General features: G+C 46.0%; 1 protein-coding gene across 1 annotated transcript in view; it reads left to right on the forward strand.

Moving 5' to 3' along the window:
• The window catches only part of LOC138964111 (cortactin-binding protein 2-like), a 164984-nt gene that overhangs the window by 64458 nt on the left and 77203 nt on the right, over positions 1 to 23323 (forward strand). The window contains exon 12 of the mRNA XM_070335991.1: positions 15320 to 15437. Coding sequence (XP_070192092.1) covers positions 15320 to 15437 — 118 coding nt within the window. The remainder of the gene's footprint in view (positions 1 to 15319; positions 15438 to 23323) is intronic.

Here is a 23323-nt window from a genome sequence, read left to right on the forward strand (position 1 = left end):
GTTGCACGATTGTTGATCAAAATCAACAACGAAATGAACGAATAAAACTACACTGGCATACCTTGATATTCAACACTACACAAAAATTAAAGTAAATCTTCTCACATGCTGTTTTGAACAGTCTACAATCCATGAACAACTCAGTAAATATAATCCGCGGAATTGAAGTTGAGAGTTGAAGCAAGTGTATCCTTTATTCTAACTGCATGGTGTGAACATCTCCCTGGGGGTATCTTATCTTGGCCAAGCAGTCTACAAATTCCATTTAAGCTGACTCACGCTACTCAAGCCCCCCCCCATTCGCCTCAATTAGCTGTGCGAATGTCTGGCATCGGTCACAGGGTACCGTTATACCTTTCAATCAATCAATCAATCAATATGAAGCTTATATAGCGCGTATTCCGTGGGTACAGTTCTAAGCGCTTGTCGAAGAGTTGTCAACGCAGGACTAACAAAGAAACTAACATCTTCAGACGGACACGAACCCTATCACACACTAGCAAACCCTGGTAAACAAACAACTGTTTAACAACAATGTACACATCAATAGCTAGGTCCAAACAAAATAATATTAAGCACAAAGAAAACACCTCTCACAGAGCACAGCACAAGAATGTCTTTTTGGGGCACAACACATCACGTCGAGCATGAAAGTCGCAGCCAGCTACGGGAAGAACTGAGTCTTCAACCTACTCTTGAACGCGTCAAGAGAGGGGCTCTGGCGAAGCTCAAGCGGCAGGGAGTTCCAGACGGAGGGGCCCGCGGAGGTAAATGCACGCTGACCAGCAGATGCGAGTTTCGAGCGAGGGATGTGGAGGCGGAGAGGGTCAGCAGCAGAACGAAGGGGACGGTCGGAGGGCTGGGTGTACAGGTCCAGGGAGGATTGAAGGTACTCGGGAGCAGAGTCGTTAAGACACTTGTAGACCAGAGTGGACAGTTTGTAGGAGATTCGGGTGTTGACAGGGAGCCAGTGCAAGGAGCGAAGTAGGGGGGTGATGTGGTCTCGCTTCGTCTTCCTCAACGTCAGCCTGGCAGCGGCGTTCTGGACTCGTTGTAGGCCATGAATGGATGAGGCGGGGAGGCCAGCCAGAAGGGAGTTGCAGTAGTCCAGACGACTGAAGATGAGGGAGACAACCAGCTTGACACAGGCGTCGTGGGTGAGGTAGCGACGGATGGAGGCGATGCGTCGTAGGTGGAAAAAGCAGGTCTTGATGATGAAGGAGATGTGTGTCTGCATGGAGAGAGTGGAGTCGAGAAAGACGCCAAGGCTCTTGACAGCAGGGGAGAATGGAACAGTCGCGTCATCCAGCTGGAGGTCGGTCACAGTGAGGGAAGCAATCTTCTGTCGTGTTCCAACGAGAAGGGCCTCCGTCTTCTCACTGTTCAGCTTCAGCTTGTTCTCAGTCATCCAGTTCTTGATGTCAGTGAAACAACTGGAGATGGATCCAAGGAGATCGTCAACGTCCTCCGGCTTGGCGCTGTTCTGGAGCTGCGTGTCATCGGCAAAGGAGTTGTAGTTCAGGCCGTGGCGTTCGATGACCAGGGAGAGGGGTTGGGTGTACAGGGTGAAAAGGACAGGGCCGAGGACAGATCCTTGTGGGACGCCGAAGCGGACAGGGACAGGCTGAGAAGAGAACGAATCAGTGGTGACAGTCTGAGAGCGGTTCTGGAGGTAGTTCCTAAACCAAGAGAGGGCGGTGTCGTGAATGCCGAACGTGGAACTGAGGCAATCGACGAGTAGCTGGTGGTCGATCGTGTCGAAGGCCGCGGAAAGGTCCAGCAGCACAAGGGCAGAGACGAGACCGCTATCTGTTGCGTTCAGGAGGTCCGTGGTGATTCGCAGGAGCGCCGTCTCGGTGCTGTGGTGAGGGCGGTACGCTGACTGGTACACTGGCATCAGCGAGTTCCGAGACAGGTGGGCGCTCAACTGCTCCAGGATGATACGCTCTCAGAAGCTTGGAGAGGAAGGGCAGGTTGGACACAGGACGGTAGTTCTTCAACTCGTTGACGTCAAGGCCGGGCTTCTTGATGAGTGGGCGGACAACGGCAGACTTGAAGCAGTCGGGAACGACGCCTGTGGCCAGGGATATGTTGATGATATCTGTGATAGACAGCAGGAGCTTGTCCAGACACTTGGTGAAGAGGAAGCCTGGCAGGGGATCTAGCTCGCAGGTCTTGATGGCCGTCTTGGTGATGAGTCGCTTGACGTGGTTTTGAGTGACAGGCTGAAAGCACGTGAGGGGGGAGCCGGAGAAGGAGGGGGAGGGTGGGGACGGGACGAAGGGCTGCTGATCGAGTGTTTTCCGAAGCTTGTCAATCTTGTCCTTGAAGAACTCCGAGAATAACTCCGGGATATCCTGTGGTGGGTGAGCAGTGGGTAAGGGGGCAGCGGGGGAGAAGCCCAGGAGAGAGGACATGATGGAGAACAGCTCCCTGGATGATGAGGCGTTGACGATGCAGTCGTGGAAGTGCTCGATCTTGGCAGCAGTGATGGCTTGACTCGAAGCACCGCATCCCTGAGAATCTGCTTATGAACCTCCAGGCCAGAGTGTCGCCATGCACGCTCCGCTCGCCGTCTCTCGATCTTGGCGGCTGTGATGTCCTCAGAGAACCAGGGAGCCGGCTGTCGCTCAGAGACTGCGCATAGAGATGGCGGGGCGTGTTTGTCGAGGAGCTGGCGCAGAGTCAAGCTGAAGAAATGGGCAGGGTCAGTGGACGGGTCTCGCTGGGCAAGCAGCAGGGCAGCTTCGTCTCCAAAAGCATCTGTCTCAATGTCTCGTAGCTTGCGACGTGTGACCATCTTCCGCTTCTGTGCTGGTTTGGTGATGTTGACGAGGAAGTTGATGGCGGTGTGGTCGGAGACAAGATGGTCGTTGGCGACGAGGCTGGAGACCAGATTGTCCGAGGGTCGAGTGACAATCCAATCCAGGATGTGGCCACGGGAGTGGGAGGGAAAAGGAACGACCTGGTCTACACTGTAGCTGTCCAACAGCGCACGGGCCCGCTTGGTGTCAGCGTTGGCAGGGCAGTCCCAGTGGATGTTAAAGTCACCGAGGACGATGGCGCTATGGGACGTCACGTTGTAGTGGTCGAGGGCTTGGGAGAACTCGTCGAAGAAAGTAGAGTCCTTCAGCTTGTTCTTGGTGTTAGGGGGAGGGCGATATATGCACAGGAAGGTGAGGGTGGTGGTGGTGGCGACCGTCATCTCCACAGCTTCGAAGGTGGTGTGGGGGAAGGGGAGGCTGTCCGAAAAGGACGCTGCAGCATGCATGTGGTCCTTGTAGACGACGGCGATGCCTCCACCACGCCCAGCCGGGCGGGGGAAGGAGACTGTCTTGTACCCTGCGGGGGTCAGCTGCTTGATCTTGGGGTCATCACCAGGTCGCAGCCACGTCTCGGTGATGAACAGGGCGTCTAACTTGTTTTCTATAATGTAGTCTGCTATCAGATCTGCTTTGCCTTCTGGATTTACTGACTGGGAGTTGAGGAGGCAGAGGTGTAGGGTGTTTTTGGAATGAGTGGGTGGGTGCTGATTTTGGGTGGGCGGGTGCTGGGGAGGGGTTGTGGGGGAAAGGGGAGGGGTGGGGAGGTGAGGGAGAGGGGTGATGGGAGGATGGGGAGGGGTGGTGAGAGAATGGGGAGGGGTGGTGGGAGAATAGGGAGGGATAGAAGGAAGCAGGGAAAGGGTGGGGGGATGCTGGGGAGGGGTAGTGGTACATTGGGTGGGGGTGGTGGGCGTGAGAGAAGTGGAGGTAGGAGAAGGGTTGAGGGCAGCAAGTTGCTGTGCGGTTCGAAGACGCTGCGAGCGGCCGGCGCGACAGCCCCTTACGGTTGGTGGTCTCTGCAGGATTCCCAGCTCCTTGAGATGGAGGTATAGAGGCCGTGGCAGGCGCAGTCTAGCAGCGTCGGTGGGACGGTAGTTGAGGGGGGAACCTATCGCCATAGTGAGAGAGGGGAGTGGAAAAAGAGAGAGAGAGAGAGAGAGAGAGAGAGAGAGAGAGAGAAAGAGAGCTCACGCAATTTATGACACCTAAGAATGTACTCTGAGGGTACATCTCGGGAGACAATCCCCTACCTATTGTATAAGCGGGCAGAACAGTGGGAAAAGGGCCAACTCACTCTGTGACTCATCGCACGCAGGCGCTGGTCAGTGTAGCTACAGCTGACTGAACAACAACAATAGTCTAGCAGGCTACCAACTATGACGCCTGGGCAGAACAAAGGCCACTGTACACACTAAGGTACACGCTAACGCATAAGGCAGACTACGTTTACAGAAAGAGAAACACTCTAACCTAACAAAATAATAACAACAGTCTAAGCAATCTAGCAGCAAAAAGACTAACACACTAAGTTCACTATAATTTACGACAGGCTAGCTAGTAACGTGTCAGTGACCTATTTCTGGGAGAAACTGTCTGTTTGCAAGAACAAGGATCTCCTGGGTGCGGAAGTTGGTGTCCGCACTTCTCTATTTTTACGGCCTTTGAACAAGTCTTTCAGTTGTTCTCTCTCTTGTGCGGTTACGTCCTCACTGGTTATCTTTGTGTTCAGTCAGGACGCAGATACAAAGGATGTAGCTTTGATGTTCGCCTGAGAGCAGGTCTCTACCTAAATTATTGTTCTTTTGGTGAGACTTTAACCCTTCTTTGCCCGAAGGTTCTCTTTTTGAGTTCGCTTCTATGCACGGGGATTCTTTCCTGACAAAGAGAAGCTCACAGTAAAGGAGAGCGCACGGCAGGCCTCGGCTTTGTCTTGTTATAAAAGAAAAGCTCTAGGCTCGCCGATCTCGGTTTTAAGCTGTTATCTAAATGCTCTCTCCTTTTTAGCTGGGCTCTGTGCCAAATACCCACTCCTTTTCCCCCTTGGGGCAGGTTAGTGGTGGGTGTTGGCCGGCAAACAAAAGCACGCTTTCTCTAGCAATCTTGGCGTTTATGTCAACTGGAGTTTTAGTGTTCGGCATCACCCTTCTTTCCGCCTTTGTGTTTTATCACAGCGGTTGCTGGGGATTAGGACTCCCTCTTTTTGGGAGTCACTGGGGCCTTACTTTTAGGTCACTTACATAGATCGTATGGTGGTTGCTTCCACACTTTGTTACACAAATTAGATTGGAAGTGGTTACATTTTATTTTTCAGAGCCTCAGAGTTCTGATTTCCATTCTAAGGCTTACGATCCTATGGCCGCTTTGTTCCCTCTGAAGAGACTGTACAAGCGGCCTTTTCTAGAAGCCCTTTACTCCAGGTGGGAACTGGGATTGCAGGGCCGGAACACTTTAGATGTCTATGACAGCACAGATTTGGTATGGCCCTTGTGGTCGGCTGGGCTTTAAGGAGCCAAACATAGGGCTAGAACTGGTGTTGTTTCTTTCAGGCAACACCACAGTGGCGCTCTTTCATCAAGCAAGAGGGCCTCTCTCACTCTTTTTCGCTTCCTCAGCGAGCATGAGAGTCTCTGATGTGGTGTCTCCACCACGGGATCTTATTAGCAGCGAAGTACCGTCATGGGAGGCTCTAGGACTTGATGGACTCTCTAAGTTTGTCGATCAAGAATGTCCACTCAGAACGGACTCTGTCTCTCCACGCGCTTCTAAGCCTTCGGGTGAATTGCAGAAGTCGCTGATAGAAGTTTTTGCCTCTTGGTACTATCGCCTTTTGCTTAGGGTCGTCTCTCCGTTTCCGGATCCCAAAGCTTGGAAGATCATTACTCTTGATTTTACTTTGAGCGGCCTGCCGGTCGCACAGTACGGGCCCGTTCAATCTTGGTTGCCAGGCTTCTTAAGGCCGGCAAGAGGGCGCCATTTTTCTCACACTTGAGCCACATGGGTGTCTACTGTATGGGAATCATTGAGACGCTCAGGGGATTCTGCTTCAACTCTGGATTTGGTCCAGAGATTTTGTAGGGGTTCAGCGTCTTAGTTTTCCTTGTCACATCGACTGGCTTGGAATAATGGTGTATTATTAACGGAAAGAACTCCTCTTGTCTTCGTTCATTGCAGGTGGCGAGCCACTTATCCTGGCTTTCCGTATTTTCCCCCACGTCTTTGTTTTAAGACGTTACGCGATATCAGTTGCACTGAAACAGCTACGTCGCAATATTTCACTTGGGGGCTTTTTAGCCAACACGTTTAAAGGAGTCTCCCTTCGGCTGACTGAAAACAAATCTCCAGTCCCGTTTTGGGGACTTGCTTATAGTTTCGGAGTTTTTGAGATTGGATTCTTTGATCCGTTACAAAAACTAGCCTTGCTTATCTAACATGGAAGCGGCCATGCTTATTCTAGTAGCTTCTGAGAGAAGTGTGAGTAAGTGCATTTTCTGTCTAGTTTTGCTATAGACATCTCTTTGGAGAAAGACTGATCTATGGCTTTTAAGTTACATTCAATATGTCTGACAAATAAGCAGAAGGTGGATTTACCAGCTCTGATTTACAATTCTAACACTTAGCAATTTTTTGGCTCGGCTAGAGCCATATTGCACCAATTGAACATTTTGAGTTTTGAAACTTTTCTGACTTGCACTGATCTGTTTAGATCATTAAAACAAGGGTTCTTGTTCATATCTTTCAACATTGGTAGAGGTAATGACTTAGTGAAGTCAACCTTAGCTAATTGGACTGCCATGGTTATTAGGCATGCCTACATGTGGTGGCAGAAAAAAGGGAGGAGGGGGCAGTCAGTCCTCCCTCTTCTGGCGGCACGGACTCACGATTCCTCCCTTGAGCAAATTTATTGCTCCTGGGGATTCTGATGTACAGAATTGTCCAGTTAGAGCCCTCAGCAGTTTTCTGTTATGGACTCGGCACATTCGATTGGAAATTCAAAACTTCTTTTTATCTCACCTAACATGGTGCGGTGTAAGGATTTCTTGAAAGTCACGTCAGCCAAGTGGTCCTCCACTATAGTTAGACAAGCCTAGGTCTGGTAGTAGAGTCAGTCAGGTGATGTCAGGGCAGTCTTGCCATTTACTACAGCCAGGACTTTTGAGGCAAGAGCTTGGTCTTCCTCTTTAGCAGGTCTTTGATCTGGGCTCCTGGCAGAAGTCCTTAAGTTGGCTTTCTGGCTTTCTGAAGATGTTTTCTTCATTTTCTATCTCAGGGATGTCGCTACTTTGGGGCAGGACGGCAATTCTGTTTTGCCTGCTCTGGTAGCGGCGGGACAAGTTCTCTATTCCTGATTTGGTAAAGTGCCCTCCACCTTTAGTAGTAATCTGCTATATGTGAGTTGGGTAAAGATATGTAATTTAATCCAAAATTTTAATAATAAATTTTCATTTAACTAATATACTTACCCAACTCACATCGTTGAGGCCCTCCCTCCTCCCCGCTATGGGTTGGGTTCCTAAAAAAGATGTGAGTTGGGCTTCGCGTGGAATGATTATATGGCGGCCTATGCGCGCGCAGGCGGAAGACGGACCCGGATGTGGTCGTCAGGGATACCATTATTGTTGTGTGTCACTCTTTTTTTTACCAAGGGGACGCGTACAGCGTTACCAGCACTGAACTAGGGTTAATTGCTATATGTACACAGGCATGAAAAGGAGTCTAAAACTGTGACATGCTCAGGAAAACTTTTAGCCTAAAAAGGAGACACACAAAGAAAGGTTAGACAAATCCAGTCACACTTATAAGCTCATAAACACACTATCAGTTCAAAACAAAGTTTATTTTTAACAAACTAGTAAATTTAAATCCCGGCATATGTACATAACTTGTCACGTCACAAACTTTATTTAACCTTACAAGTGCTCTATGACAGAAAATAAACATAACCCAAGCAAAAAACCCACATTAAATGACTTTAAATATCAAAACAACACCAAAAACAAAAATCTAACATTATTACACCCGACTAGAGCATTGTGTACATAACCGTCACATCATATCACAAAAATGCAACAAAAAAGGTGACAAAAGACGATTTCTGACCCCTCAGTACAAAACCCATGTAAAAGAGATAGACACCAGACAGCCACAGCAAGGAGAAATGTAACCACAGAGGATGAAAGGAATAACATCCTTTTTCACTTCATCCGTAAATAATTGCTAAAAAATCGAGATTAAAACAACAATTAAACCACACGGAATGAAACCAACATCAAGTATAGTTAGAAATGCTTACAACTATGAAGTTAAAGTGGCAAACAAGCAAAATCCGGTTATAGGGGCTAGACAATTAAAAAAAAACAGCAGCAGTCAAACTTTGTTCATAACATCACAGCGTGACATAACCAAAACAGATACATTAAAACAAGAACATTCTGACCCAACAGGCAAACAAATGTATGGACATCTCCAAATAAATGAGAAGAACCCTTAAGAAGTAAAAGTTGTGGATGAAACCACCATAAATCCACTATACAGCAAAAGAAACCTATGTGTACATAACGGCACGCGAAGTCAGAGGATGAAAGTGCCCATATCAGCTAAAAATGGTGCCACAATAACTGCAATCAACAAATCTGAGAAAGAAATTAGTAGCAAAGGGACACAGTTACCATTTTAAATCAAAAAACAAGATAACACATGTAGCAGGTAAGAGATAAGAGGGAAAAATACATATGTACATAACGCCACACTGTGACAGCTACATTCTAAGTGATGTATCTTAAACAGATGCACACCTACAAAGGCAGAAATTATAAGAAAACAAATGACACACAGAAGGTACAAATAAAAAAGCAACTAGCAGCCCTGGAACATAAATTCAGATCATCATCAGAAAATGCAAGAAAAATGAGAATGTGTACATAACATTACAACAGGAGATTATCTTTCATGCATTGAGTGCTGGTGAGTACTGCTCACTTAGATTTTGTCAGTTGGGAAATGATCACTGTTTATCAACAGACATAGGAACAAGAATACATGAAAAAGTCTAAGTGTAATATGATTGTGAAATAAGTTATCAATTCTGAAGATGGTTAAAACAGGATGTGTAAATAAAAAACTTGAAGCTCACAAAAAAGTCTGGTCTCAGCCATAAGTCTCATGTAGGCTATGCCTTCAGAAAGATTTAGCAGCAAACATGTAAATAAAAGCCCAGTGTTCAAGGGAAATCATGTAGTCGTCCTCCTTGAAGACTCGCAGGATGTTGCACACGGGTATATATATAAAAAAACCTGTACATATTGGAGGTCATTTTCTCTTCTCACAGCCCAATTCCCCCCCCCCCCCCCCCCCCCCCAGGAAGACCTCCCAGGCTCCCTCAGCAGTAGCTAATGTGTGATCTGAAAGAAAAAACGATTTGCAATTATAGATGCATGTAGTTTCTGAAATGCTTGCTATAATGTTTGGATTTTACACTATCTGCTATCATCACAGCAAAACGATATGACGTGACGTTATGAACATTTTCAGGGTCATAAAAACAGCTGAATGCAGTCATCTACTGCTCAGCTTTTAATTCTTTTAGCAAAAAAGAACAAGATTTGATCGTAGTAAAGAACTCTCTACTGCACAGCCTTCAGAACAAGATTTCAATAACGTGTACATAATGTCACACGTCAGCCAGACAAGCTATCTCGAACTAACGGAGTGTGAAGTTATGAACACGCAGTCATGGAAGAAAACACGAATCCCACAGAGAAAAGTCTGAATCTCATAACCCGGTCATTTACAAAGAACAACAAAAAAATGAACCACAAGTCTGAAAGAACAAAAATCAAAGAAAATCATTGATAAAAATGTTAAATATTCCGCGCCTAGCCCGAAGACAGTAATCTCATGATGTGACGTTATGAACATCGCACCGTACTTTCTCAACCGATTTCCTAGCCCGTCAGAAAGTCCCTTTCAACGCAGAAACAAAAGAAATGAACATTGTAATGTTTTCCACCTATTTGTACAAAGATTCTATTTGTATTAGCTTAACCATGCATCGTACGTTATCCGTCACGACAACAGCTTCGTATCTGAAAAATCAAAATAAAATGTCTTCATTGTGCGTCAGATCGGAGACTTCGTTTAGCGCGCGATATTTTCGACTTGCACTCAACCATCGTTACAAACAAACAAAACACGTCTCAAACAGCAATATGACTTACAAAATTGATAAAACTTACCATCATTGTGTACTTAACACATTTCAAAGAAATCACGACAAAACACTTACCTCCTGTGTTCTCTTATTTCTCGTTCGTTTCAAACGCAGACTTCTTCAAATGAAACTACGATCGCATGCTGGAGAACAGTAAACAAAGTTTGTTCACACCCCTTGTAGAAACGAGTCCATGCGCGGAAGAAAATATAGTACATAACTAACGCGTCACGACGCATCACGCAGTTGGCCGAAAAACCTTTCCCGTACCGCTGTTTATCATTGGATTCGTGTTTTAAACTCATTTTCACACAGAAGAATGATTTTTCATCGAAAATCAACAAAAACTTTGTTGTTCTGAAAGTTGAGAATGAATGTCGGCTCATTAGTACACTCGGCCGGAAAATCACGACAGAGAACGACGTACATTCTAGCCTATGGTAATCTTCCGGTAAGCTTCGACTCAGCAAACTTCGGGGCACTTCAAACTTTGCAAGGGAAAGACCGACCATTTCAGAATAGAATCTCCGTATTTTTTCTATATTTCGGACAGTGATCTGACAGTATGCGAAAGTTTGCCGAGCACACTGTACTAGGTGTCACAGAATTGCAACAGATCACCGTCAATAATCACCAACAAAACATCGATTATATTCCGTACACGTGAACCACACGCTACGGAGTCATGTCCGAGCCGAGAAAAATACCTTCTTCGTCAATGCTCTTCATGTTCACGATTTTAAATAAAAAAGAAGCATCAACAAGAGACTTTTTCCGGAGGTTGTATAACTTTTTCTGACTCGACGCCATTTTGTGCCTATGACCATATGTGAGTTGGGTAAGTATATTAATTAAATGAAAATTTATTATTAAAATTTTGGAATTTTGAATATGATGACATGCCAAGTGATATGTAAGTGCTCTTTCAAAGTATTCACAATCTGCCATGTCACAAAATAGATATAATTATACCTTCAGAAAATCGTGATACTCTGGTGAAATCATTTGCATTTGGACGTAATCGCACGCATGTGTTCCGAGATCATCAATAGGGGTGGAGCCATTTGGGAACATCCATACGGCTGGTTGATGTATTGCCCGGGGGTCAGATTGTTAGACCCAAGTCCTCATCACCTGTGACAATCTTCCCAGAAGCCTTACACTCTCTATAGTGACACTCCGAGAGCATTTTTATGTACCATTCCTGACGTACCCCCTTTTGTATACTAGAAAGAGCATGGGCACCCACTCTCTGCAAAGCTTGTATACCCCTAGATGCTTGTGCCAGATCACATTAACCTTTAGCACTCCAGATTCCAGCCAGCATTACTTCCCCTGTAGCCACATTATTTTGCTTACCTAGTGTAAGAACAACACCCACTAACTTTCAACACTTACAACTTCTTTGAAAATGCACTAATAAGCATGAAACGTTGTGGTTGTGATGGGGTTATATTTAACATTAGAATAGTTTTGTTTGCATGCATCATTTATTTTCTTAGCATAAATACAAATACAAAATGAAAAGGGATTGTGTTGGCTAGTCCGTGGAATTTTGTGAAACTAACCAGTCTATGTCTGGTGAAACTCCTTTGAAGGTAATCATGTTGACCATCCAACTTCCTGATCCTGGTATCTAAATAGATATATGTGTGGACCAGTGCATGTCATGGGACGATCTTTTTAATCGTTCGGTTAGCAACAACAAGCAGAGAAAAGCTTTGATCTGCACTAGATCCACAGGTCGCCATTTCCAAACACGCAAACTTTTTACGTCTTGTCACTGGCTTGCTTTGCGCTGAATTTGAGTCAGTTTCTACGCAGTGTTTCTTCGACAAGCAAGTCAAGCATTTGCTATTCAGTCAGATTATCGGTAATGTTTGCTGGTCCTGTCATTTCACTAAACTGGACCAGCCACTGTTTGTATCCATTTGCACTTTCGTAAATTCCGTTTCGTAACCGTCACTGTCATTTTTTTCACCGCGATACACAGTTCATTGCGAAGATCTTCCTCAGTAATTCGTTCCAATTCAGCATACGATTTGTTGTCAAGAAACAACTCAAAAGAAAGTTTCAAACTCATCATCCTCCATCTTGCTTGTCGAAGCGCTAAAGTACTTTATCGATGCAAAAACAAAAGCAGAAAACTTCGACGAAACCGACTCAAATGCAGCGCAGACGACACGACGAGATAACGGAAGGAAGTGAGCCTTGCTTTGGCTCAAGTGTCGTTAAAAATACCGTTATTCTCGTATGCAAATACGAACGATTTTTCCACGACAGCAACGTTTGTTGCAGTAACAGCATTCAACTGTCATCTTTGGAAATCTGTCTACCGGATTTAAAATCATTGTATCAGTTGTGAGTACTCGCTTTGGAATGTGAGAAACATGCAAATCCTTTCTGAGAGTTGTATACATCATATCTCTAAACTCCCTTTTTTTTTTTTTTTAGCTCCATGACAACATGGACGGGTAGTGTTATTTAAAAGCTGCTTATTTTTGCAGGGGAAACTTTGAGATACATGAAATTTTGTGTCATCACCGATGAAAGATTGCAGTATGCATGCGTCATTGTAGATATCATGAGGCATTGCCAGGAGCTAAGAGTCTAAGCACTTTCATAACGCCCCTCAAACACACACACATGCGCACACGTTTACATCCTAATGCAAATCATTTCACCAGAGTATCATAATTTTTAATTTTCTGAAGATATAGTTAGATCTATTTTCGGACATGGCAGATCTTGAACACTTTGAAACAGCGCTTACATATCACTCAACATGTATATCAGGGCTCCCCACGGACGTCCCTCCTAGTGCGTCCCGGGACCCTCACTTTTAATTTTTAGAGGGTCCATGGACCCCCAATGCAGAAAAGCCGAAATGTCCCAGTGTACTTATAAAACATTGTGGTATCGTATAGTGTACTGTGAAGTGTCTTTTTTATTGGAATATTCTTGGCGGACATGACAATCCAACGACACCTTGATGAATGGAACAGTTTCACATTCTCTCTGAATTGCAGAAATTCTCAGGCTTGACATTTAACATGAATTTAGTTGAAACAAATTCTGATTTTAAAGCCCCAGTCCGCCTCACAGGAGGTTTACAGAACGATGACATCTTTCACTAACACAGCAATACTAACCTTATGGGACACACTCACAATAGCATTCAACAACATTAAATGACACTGTGACTTACAGATCACCTGAATTGCTATTTAGCACGCGTAAACCACACACCAGTTCTCGTGGTTTATTCAAACCTCGAGCAATCGGAGCCCCGTGTGACCCACTTTTTTTTTTTATACATGATCAATTTCAATCCTACTCTATATCTGCAAAGGCATGTTATTGTGCACCTCTGAATCTAAAATATAATTCCAGCACAACGTTATAACAAGGGCGCTTATAGCGCCCTAGATCAAATGACTGATAGTGACACAAAACAGAGTGGCGGCATCTTCAAAGAAACTGTAGCGTTTCGAAAATTCGTCTGCTTGAATTAATGTTAAAATGCAGCACATTTGATGTAATAGTCACCCTGTGGCGTAAGTACATTTATATGCGCGCAATTCTCAATCTACACAGGCACATCAACAAACAGTATCAAATGGTTTAAATCTCAGTCGACCAGCATTTAAAAAAAGCCAAGGTTGTATTGTTTTTGGTAGCCCACTTCCCTGTCATCAGTTCAGAAGAGCTGCAATTGCACACACCATTCGACTCATTCACCCGGTTTGCTTGACATACATCCTTTCTAACTTTTAAAACTTCGAACTGTTCTGACTTTGATTTGATGATATAAGAATTCTTTGGTGTTTTAACAATGCTCGTTGACAGGCAGCTTCTTCCCGCTGTTTGAACGCGGTTCTGTGCCGAGAACCCACATTCATTAGAAGTTTTCTGACCCTTTTACAAACGCGTTTTGTTCATAGCGATTTGAACCACTGCTTGGGTTTGCATCCTGGCAGGTTCTGCAAAACATTTTCTCATCTTGAAATCTTATCCAGGTGAATGTTCTTTTCCACTCTGCCTGGAAGCGTCGAACTCTCTTCGGTCGGTGGTGGTTTGCCTGTTCCGTCCTGTGCTTTGCTGGATCTGTGCTTCTGTGTTCGTTGAATGCTTAAGTCGCCCGGCACGGTTTTCCCCGAGCAACCAGTTGTTTTAAGTACATAACTTTGCCGGGCACTGCTACTTTTGCATCGCTTTTAACCTTCTTTCTTTCGCGTGTGAAATTGACATTGGTGCTTGCACATGATGTATACAGTCTGAAAACCGTTCCTTAGGTACGCAATAGTGATTGCAGTCTGAAATTTTATCTACAGTACGCATGATAAAGAACATTTAGTGCGTCCCAGGACCCGCACTTTTAAAGTCTAGTGCATCCCGGGACCCCGGCTCCATAGATTACTAGTACGTGTTTTCAGCTTCTAGTGCGTATAGGACGCAGGGACGTGCACTATGGGGAGCCCTATATATTTTTCAGAGTACGATAACTTTTACCTCTTCTGATGCAATTTTTCAAAATAGGGGCAATAGTACGTTTTGCAGGTCTGTAAAAAAATGTTATGGTCATTTGTTTCAGTTTTTTTTTATATGTGATCGTGTGGACTCTGCTCTCTATTGTGTCTTTGTTTTGCTATAATCGCTCAGATGGTTCAGGAAATATGTTCATGTGAATTGAGAAATTTATCTAATTTTAGGCCACTTAAAAGCATCATCATCATGTCATTACGCTATTTCCAGCCATATCGAAAAGACACGTCAGAATAATTCAAATAGAAACACATCATTACAACAAACGTAAACCAGGGATTAACACCACTTAAAAAAAAAAAGGTCCCGTGATTGTATCTGTTTGGTCAAATACCCCATCCAATTTCCCAACCTTCGATTATATGATTCTAAGAATGGCATGTCATCATATTCAAAATTCTGTATCATAAAGTCTGTCTTATTGATTTCTTTAAATTGTTCACACTTGTTTCAACACACTCGGAAAATGTCACAGGCAAAATATTAGCGAAATCTAATTTTTTGGTAAATCAGTGTCCGAAGTCTTTAAAGATGCGACAAGTGGTTTTCCTGACAGACCCGCATGAAGGGTAGTGTTGTCTTGCAGGCTGTGTTCAGCGTGCTGAAAGTTTGGAGTTGTACAGGTCTGTATTGGGAAATACTATCTGACACAACTGCTTTAAAAAATGTGTTAGAATGCAAACTGTGAGTGGTTGATGTGTGACATGAGTGGAGTGGTGATATTTTTGATCTGTGTTCTCAGACCTGTCTGCAGCTGCTGTTAGGACATCTTCCTGTCAGTCCCCACTGTCACCATAGCAACGGCCCCTCTCTGCTCAGCGCTGCCTCACCTTCCTGCAGGACTCTCTTACAGCAAATAGGTAACTGTCACCCTGGGCACAACATCATGCACTGCTTGTTACGCTGCCTTTATATGGCAGTGTATAGGAATCACTGTCTGTCTGCCTGTTTGTCTGTTTGTCACACTTCGGATTAGACTTGTATCTCTGGTACTCTGGGCTCAGTTAAGCTGACATTGGTGAGTAGCTTGGAAATGTGGTGCATACGGTGTGTGCAAAAAATTAGGTTCCTAGCTGTTACGTAAAACGGGAGATATGAGCTTTACACGGCCAGCCAGGGAAAACCCCCAAATTAAAGGTTTCACCTAACACTTGACGTAGTAGAAATGTGCAGTAAGCAATTTAGAATCCATTTACAGCTAGTGAGACCTTTATTCACGAAGCATGGGTGTTTTCACGAAGCATGGGTGTGTACACTTCGAGTCAGATTATATATTTTTTTCATCCGTTTTAGTTGTTTTCAAAGACGTTTTCAATTGAAGGTGAACGTGTAATTATGTCAACGCATACGTCTTGGTTTAAAACATCTTAACCAATCTGGGAAGAGCGAAAGAATAAAAAGAAACGGGAATTTCCGAAAGGGCATTGTTGCTAGTGATCCGACCCCATGACGCACTGTATCTCAGTCATGCCCCAAGTGCAGTAGCTGATTATACCTAAACAGGTGTGCAACTGTGTTTCATTAAATTACATATTCTTACTCAATTCACATAATAGCATTTAACTTCAGTTTGGTGCTTAGACATTGAAAGTTCTGACCCTGGTAAAAGGGGGAGGTAACCGCATGAAAAGTTCATGACCTTTGACATAGTCTGTTATGGTTTCCTCCCCTCGGTCTACTGCGCATGCGCGGCAAAGCTGACCGGTCTAGTCATTCTCTCACTTCAACACGGAGTGACAGGACGTTTTTTGTACTACGGCTTGTTTAAGCCACCGGCCTTAGGATTTGAGGCCAATGACCCTGAGGAACCTTCTATCAGCTTCACAGCTTTTTGGTGAGAGCGTTCCTTCTTACGTTTTTCTGTAAAAATTTCGCCTTGTCTTTCTTGCAAAATTTTTGTTGCTTTCACTCAACGTGAGTAGTTGTAAACAAACAATGGCGGACAATGACAAAAGCAAGAGCTCTGCCAAGCAGGTGCCCGCTGTTAGTTCTCCGCCGGGCAAGAAGGCAAAATCAAGTTCGAAGTCGAAGTCTAAAACTATGCCAAGATCTGATACAGTAGTGAATGTTTTCGATCCAGCATCTAAGGAATCTTTCCAGGTTCCCATTGACAATCATTCCACCGCTAGCGCGGAGACCAAAACTAAATTTTCTTCCCCAGTTCCAAGCAAGAACTTAGAGAAAGATGAAGTTGTATCCATGTTTGCTTCGTTTAAGACTGAGATGATAAGCTTACTCGCCAGTGAGCGTCGTGCTTCGTGCTCAGCGTCTATAGCTCTACCGCCCGCAGTAGGTGATGCTCTTTCGTTATCTAGCCTGAAGACCAAGCCTTCTGCAACGATCACGTCGGGCAGACGTCCACGCAGACGAGTTCGGTTACGGACCCGGGGTTCTTCCCTCACTTTTTCACACTCACGGTGGTTTCTCACCAGAGGTCGACGGAAGCTACTCCTCTTTTTCCAGAGGTCCAGGTATGTCGAAGACTCCTTCCGGTCACTTCGTTTCGGAGATTCCGGTCGAGAGTTTTCAGCCGTCGACTACTCCCAGTTCCGCTGCGGCGGTTCAGGAAGAGGGTCGTCTGGTTTTCGATCGTGCGAGTCCTCACGTCAGTGGTGCTATGGCGGCCACGCGTGGGGTACGCACTTTCGATCGTGCAGATCCTCACGTCAGTGGTGCTACGGCGGAAACGCATGGGGTTTGCAATTTTGATCGTGCAGATCCTCATGTCAGTGGTGCTACGGCAGCCACGCATGGGGTTTGCAATTTTCGATCGTGCGGATTCTCGTGTCAGTGGTGCTGCGACGGCCACGCACGAGTTTCGCAATGTCGACTGAATGATGCCTCACGTCAGTGGTGCTACAGCGGCCACGCGTGAGACTCGTAACTTTGCAACGCCCCCCGGGTTTAACGCTGCGGCGTTTCCGGGTGAGGCTCGTCAGAGTAGACCTTCGCCGTTTCGGCAGGAAGAAGACTCGTCATTGAGACAAAGTCATACTTCCGGTTTCATTGGTCAATATTTTCCGGCTTCGGCCGATGCTTCGTCTGCTAGGTGGGATACTGACGTACTTCCGCCAAAGGACCACACAGACAGACGGGAAAGCGATGAGGATGTTGGTGATTCTTCCTCTTTCACGGAAGATGATACCAACATTCGAATTCCAGCCAAGTTACAGGCTACTCTAGCCTTGGCTGCGGAGGTTACTACACGTTATTTCAAGGAGGGAGTGTCTGTGTCTACCAGCTTCGCTGCACCACCACCTTCGGCAGTGAATGACTACATGCCATCGCGGGAAAGCAACTCGGACTTCCGTTTTCAAGAGTTTCCTTCCGTTGCCTTTGAATTGGCAAAAGTGCTGAGCAGTAATCCACGGTACTCGCTACCATTTCTCACAGCCCACGATAAGGCTCCCGCCGCTGCACAGCTCTGGCTGGCTTCTACGCAGCAGGCCGCGCCGTTCTCCCATTCAGGCCCGCGTACGCCACGCTTAAGCGCCAAGCCAAAGAATCTGATTGACACTTTCGCTCTACCACGAGCTCCTCTTCCGGTCACACCGGAACTGTCCACTCTGCGGTCTGACGGCTATAAGAAAAATAGAGTCTCACTCTGCACTGAAGAAAGTCTCCTTGCCGTGGAGGAGACAGGCCGTTTCTCACTCGAGTTGGCTTCCCTCTCAGAGACATTCATACGGTCTTTGGCACGTTCCGTGACCACATCCTTGGAACCTTTCACGTTCAAACAGGATGCTGTGAAGGAAGACGCGGCTGTGCTTTTCGCCGCTCTGGACAAAGTTACTGCCGAACAAATGGCCACCTCGGCCAGACTCCATTCTCAAGCAGTTTTCTGGCGTAGAGAGTTGTTTCTGTTCGGTTCCAGACTAAAGGATTAGAATTCTCTCGAATCACTTCGCAGTTCACCTTTCACAGAAGGGGCGCTTCTCGGACAGCAGTCCATGGAAGCGCTGAGGAAAGAGTCTCAGGAAGCGAAAGATTTGCATTTTGTCAAGCTCACTGAGCAAGCTTTCAAGAAGACTCAGACAAGCATTATGGTCCTTCCGCCCCTCCCGCCTCGGTGACGAGCAGCGGACAGACCTCCCAAGGCAAACAGGCTTCTAGGGGACGCTAGAAGGCTCAACCCTATCAGAAGCCAAGACAGTCTTTCGGCAAGACAAGGGGGTCAGGCCGTAAGCCTCACCCCCAATGACGATCCACTCACCCCCACAGCCCCCACCCTTTTTTGGTGGTGGGCGTCCTCTTCAGGGCCCTTCCAGCTTGGCAGTACCAAATAGACAGCCAATGGATTGTGGGGGTAGTGCGATCGGGGTTCAGGCTACTATGGGGAGAGAACAAGGCGCCTCTCACCAGAGTACCCCCCAGTTTCAAATACCCGGGAAGACCGGAAGCAAAAGAAACCATACAGACAGAGATTCTTGCACTGCTAGCAAAGAATGCAGTAGAGGAAGTCATAGACCATACCTCCCCGGGCTTTTACGGGAGACTCTTCGTCGTCCCGAAAGCCTCGGGAGGATGGCGTCCTGTGTTGGACTTGTCGCCTCTGAACAAATTCCTTCGGGTAGTAAAGTTCAAAATGGAGACTCCCACATCAGTGAGAGAAGCTCTCAGACCAGGCGATTGGGTGATCGAATCTGACGGATGCTTATTTTCATATCTTAATACATCCCTCCGACCAGAAATGGTTGAGATTTCTTTGGGGCAAAAAGATTTACCAATTGACAAAGCACTCCCGTTCGGTCTCTCACTCGCTCCATGGATTTTCACCATGGTTGTTCGACAACTCTGTGCGAAGGTGAGGCAGCAAGGCATACGCTTGCGAACGTATCTGGACGATTGGCTAATTTGCCACCAAAAGCAAGAGCTTTGTCACAGACACACCCAAACAGTTCTGCAACAAGCAAACGATCTGGGTTTCTCTGTCAACGGCAAGAAGTCGGAACTCATTCCCTCGCAAACGTTCACATATCTAGGGATCATGTTCGACACGCTAAACTGGACAGTGCGACCCTCCCAACGGAGAATCGACAAGCTCCAGCAGCTCCTTATTTCTATGTCAGATCATCGACGAGCACCAGTCAGAATACTGGCAGGGATGTTCCTTGGATTTTGTCCTTATAGGACAAATGTCCTAGCCTTGCTGAAAGTATAGGACATTTGTCCTGAACTGTAAAAAACAATCGGTCATTTCACGTTTCGGTTTGCTGAAATGCACACTGTGCAAAACATCATTTTTCTCTCGCCATCGAAATTTAGCCATGGATAAAGTTTAAGCCATGAAGGCACAAACGTCCGTGGTGGTGTCGTCGCCGTTTTCGTACTCACAGTCACAGTGGGTCCGGTCACAGTCACACTTGACGACTGATCATGATCTGACTGTCGAAAACACAGCTTGGGTACGTTGGTCCTTGTCCGGTTTTAATTTCTTCGCAGGCGGCATGATCGCATTCGCAGTTTCTAGAATCTATACAACCGGAAGTTGAACTTTCGGAAATTCTTAAACTGCGCGGTCTTCAAACGGCGAAGTTACTAAACCAAACAACAGAAGACGTTGCCGATTCGGAGATTAGGAGACGTATCATCTGATGCCTGATATAAATAAACGGATCAATGTTGCCATGTCCGACGTGGCAATAAAACGATCGGTCAGTGTCCGTCTCTGACATAAACTTATCGGACATTTGTCCGCCAGAGACACAAGGTACCGGTCATTAGACCAAGGTATCCGGCCCAGGGCCGAGGGCCGACCCCTGGGAACATCACTGTACTGGCGTCGATTCAAGGACAAATGGAGTCCATGTCCGCGCTAGTCACTCTCGGGAGAGTCCACAAACGGCCTTTACAGGCTGCTCTGAACTCAGCTTGGCACCCTGCATCACAGGGATGGCAGGTCACTGTCCCCATTTCAGAATGGTTTCAGGACACAACTCAATAGTGGCTGAACAATCAGTGGATTACACAAGGTGTTCCAATCGCTCTCCCGACACCGGAGGAGCACCTTTTCACAGATGCTTCCCTCATGGGACGGGGGGCTCACTTAGACAAGTACACGGCCTCCGGGCAGTGGACTTCGTCGCAGAGCCTCTCACATATAAACGTGCTCAAGCTGGAAGCAGTACAACATGCCCTACTGAGCTTTCTACCTCAACTCAAAGGCAAACATGTTCTTGTGCATACGGACAACACAACCGTTGCAGCATACATCAACAGACAGGGCGGATCGCATTCCCTCTCACTGTCGGTCAGAACATGTCAGATTCTGACATGGTGTTCTCAGCAGCAGATCACCCTGTCAGCAAAATACCTGCCAGGCAGACTGAACGTCCTAGCGGACGAACTCAGCAAATCGTCCAAGTTGATTCACACAGAGTGGACGATCTCTCACCAGGCACTTATTCGCCTTTGGGAACAGGTCGAAAAACCACAAATAGACCTGTTCGCCACACGTTTCTCCAGAAGGCCACCAATCTTTGTATCCCCGTTTCCGGACGCAGAAGCTTAGCAGGTCAACGCTCTAGAGATAAAGTGGACCGGACTAGCAGCTTACGCGTTCCCTCCGGTACCACTGCTCAGCAAAGTTCTCAGGAAAGCCGATCTAGAGCGGCCGTCCCTCATACTGATTGCACCAATGTGGCCAAGCCAACATTGGTTTCCGGATTTGTTGAGGCTCTCGAGCGGCACTCCAATCCCGCTAAACCTCGCAAGAGGGGAGCTCCTTCAACCCAGAACGGGAATACCTCACGGGAACCCGCAGCACATTCTAACACGTTCACTTCACATCACAAGTGCCTGATAATACACCGAGTCGCATATTCGTGCGTGCAGAAGTTATAGACATGTTTACGTAGTTCGCGGTTGGTTTTATAAACCAAATGTTAAGTAGGAAACCGTTATTTTTGAACAATCCAAATGCACACTGTAAACATGTGTAGGGGCAAACAGCCAAGTGCAAAAGTGACACTAGCACAAAACACAACGAAGATGTATATCGGGTGGTTCGTGGTCGCATTTCATTGGCAGCCACACGGATATTTAAAAACAAGATGTAAGCAATATGTCACAATACAAACGCCATTTTTGACATCATTTTCTGTGTTTGCTTTCATACAAAACACTAACCAACCTAACTCTCTTCTTGATTTTATTATCGTTATCTCTTTGGTCAATTTGCAGTCTGTTGATATTCTTATATCATTTGAGAAGCAAGAAAAACATTCCGAAATCTAACTCTAAAGTCATGACCCTCTCGTGGTACACAGTTTTGTAGAACAACCCCAATCTATTCAGCCTCTTAGCAAGACCTTAACACCAGGTGACCCAGATATTGCCAATTGCCCGGTGAGAGTACTTTGCGCTTACCTGGCTCGCACTGCTCCGATCAGGGCAAAAGCACAAAAACTTCTGTTCATTTCGATAAATACGAAAAGGAGCAAAGATATTTCAAAGGTAACTCTCGCTCGATGGTTGTCAACTCTCATACGCCAAGCATATGAGTGGTGGCAACAGAAAGGGGGAGGGGGGGGGGGCGCACAGTCCTGCCTCCCAGATCAGCCAGAACCCATGAGGCTAGAGTTTGGGCTGCTTCGCTAGCTGTACTCAAGTCTGGAAGACTCGCTGAGGTACTCAGCATACTGGAGGTCCGAGGATATTTTCCTCAACTTTTATCTACGAGATGTTGCAAGCACTCGTCAAGACGGCAGCAGCTCCCTACCAGCGATGGTAACTGCTGGGCAAATACTCACACGATCATAGGGTGAGTTGCCCTCCACCTTTAGTGGCAATCTGCTATTATGTGAATTGAGTAAGAATATGTAATTTAATCGGAAATTTCAATAATAAATTTCCATTTGATTAATATACTTACCAATTCACATAGGGAATTCCCTCCCAGCCTCCCCGCTAAGGTTTCCATATAGGATTCGTTTTTCAGTGGAGAATGACTAGACCGGTCAGCTTTGCCGCGCATGCACAGTAGACCGAGGGGAGGTAACCATAACGGACTATGTCAGAGGTCATGCACTTTTCATGCGGTTACCTCCCCCTTTTACCAGGGTCAGTACTTTAAATATCTAAGCACCAAACTGAAGTTAAATGCTATTATGTGAATTGGTAAGTATGTTAATCAAATGGAAATTTATTATTGAAATTTCGGATTAAAAGACATTCTTTCATCTTTACCTTTCTATCGGTATAGGCGGGTAACTCTCTCTCTCGCTCTCTCTCTCTCTCTCTCTTTCTCTCTCTCTCTCTCTCTCTCTCTCTCTCTCTCTCTCTCTCTCTCTCTCTCTCTTTCTCTTTCTTTCTTTTACATATAGTCAAGATTGGAATCCGGTCCGGGACGGACACAGGTCAACTGTTTGAGCAGACCGAGAGACGGTATCCATGTACCCCCCCCCCCCCCCCTCCCCTCCCGTGTCTCCACATGGCAGCGTATTGTCCCCGTTATGGTCAACACTAGTTTTAACAGGGAATCGAGACAAGGGTCATGGTGTATGTGTATGAGTGTGTATGGGTCATTCTCAGAGTCATGGTCCAAAAGCGTGACATTCTCACATAGTCATTAAAAAATAAAGTTCAAAGAAAATCGTTGAAAACTTCATGTGCAATATAATAGGGTGTGATAAAACTATAAGTGGACAAAAAGCTCAAAGAAACTTGTTGGTTTCCCTTATATGGAGCGGCAAAGTACGTAACCGTCCAAAACCATGTTCGGTCGAGGCATTGACGATTTGACAGA

This window comes from Littorina saxatilis, linkage group LG4, assembly GCF_037325665.1.
Source record: "Littorina saxatilis isolate snail1 linkage group LG4, US_GU_Lsax_2.0, whole genome shotgun sequence".
Classification (NCBI taxonomy): domain Eukaryota; kingdom Metazoa; phylum Mollusca; class Gastropoda; order Littorinimorpha; family Littorinidae; genus Littorina; species Littorina saxatilis.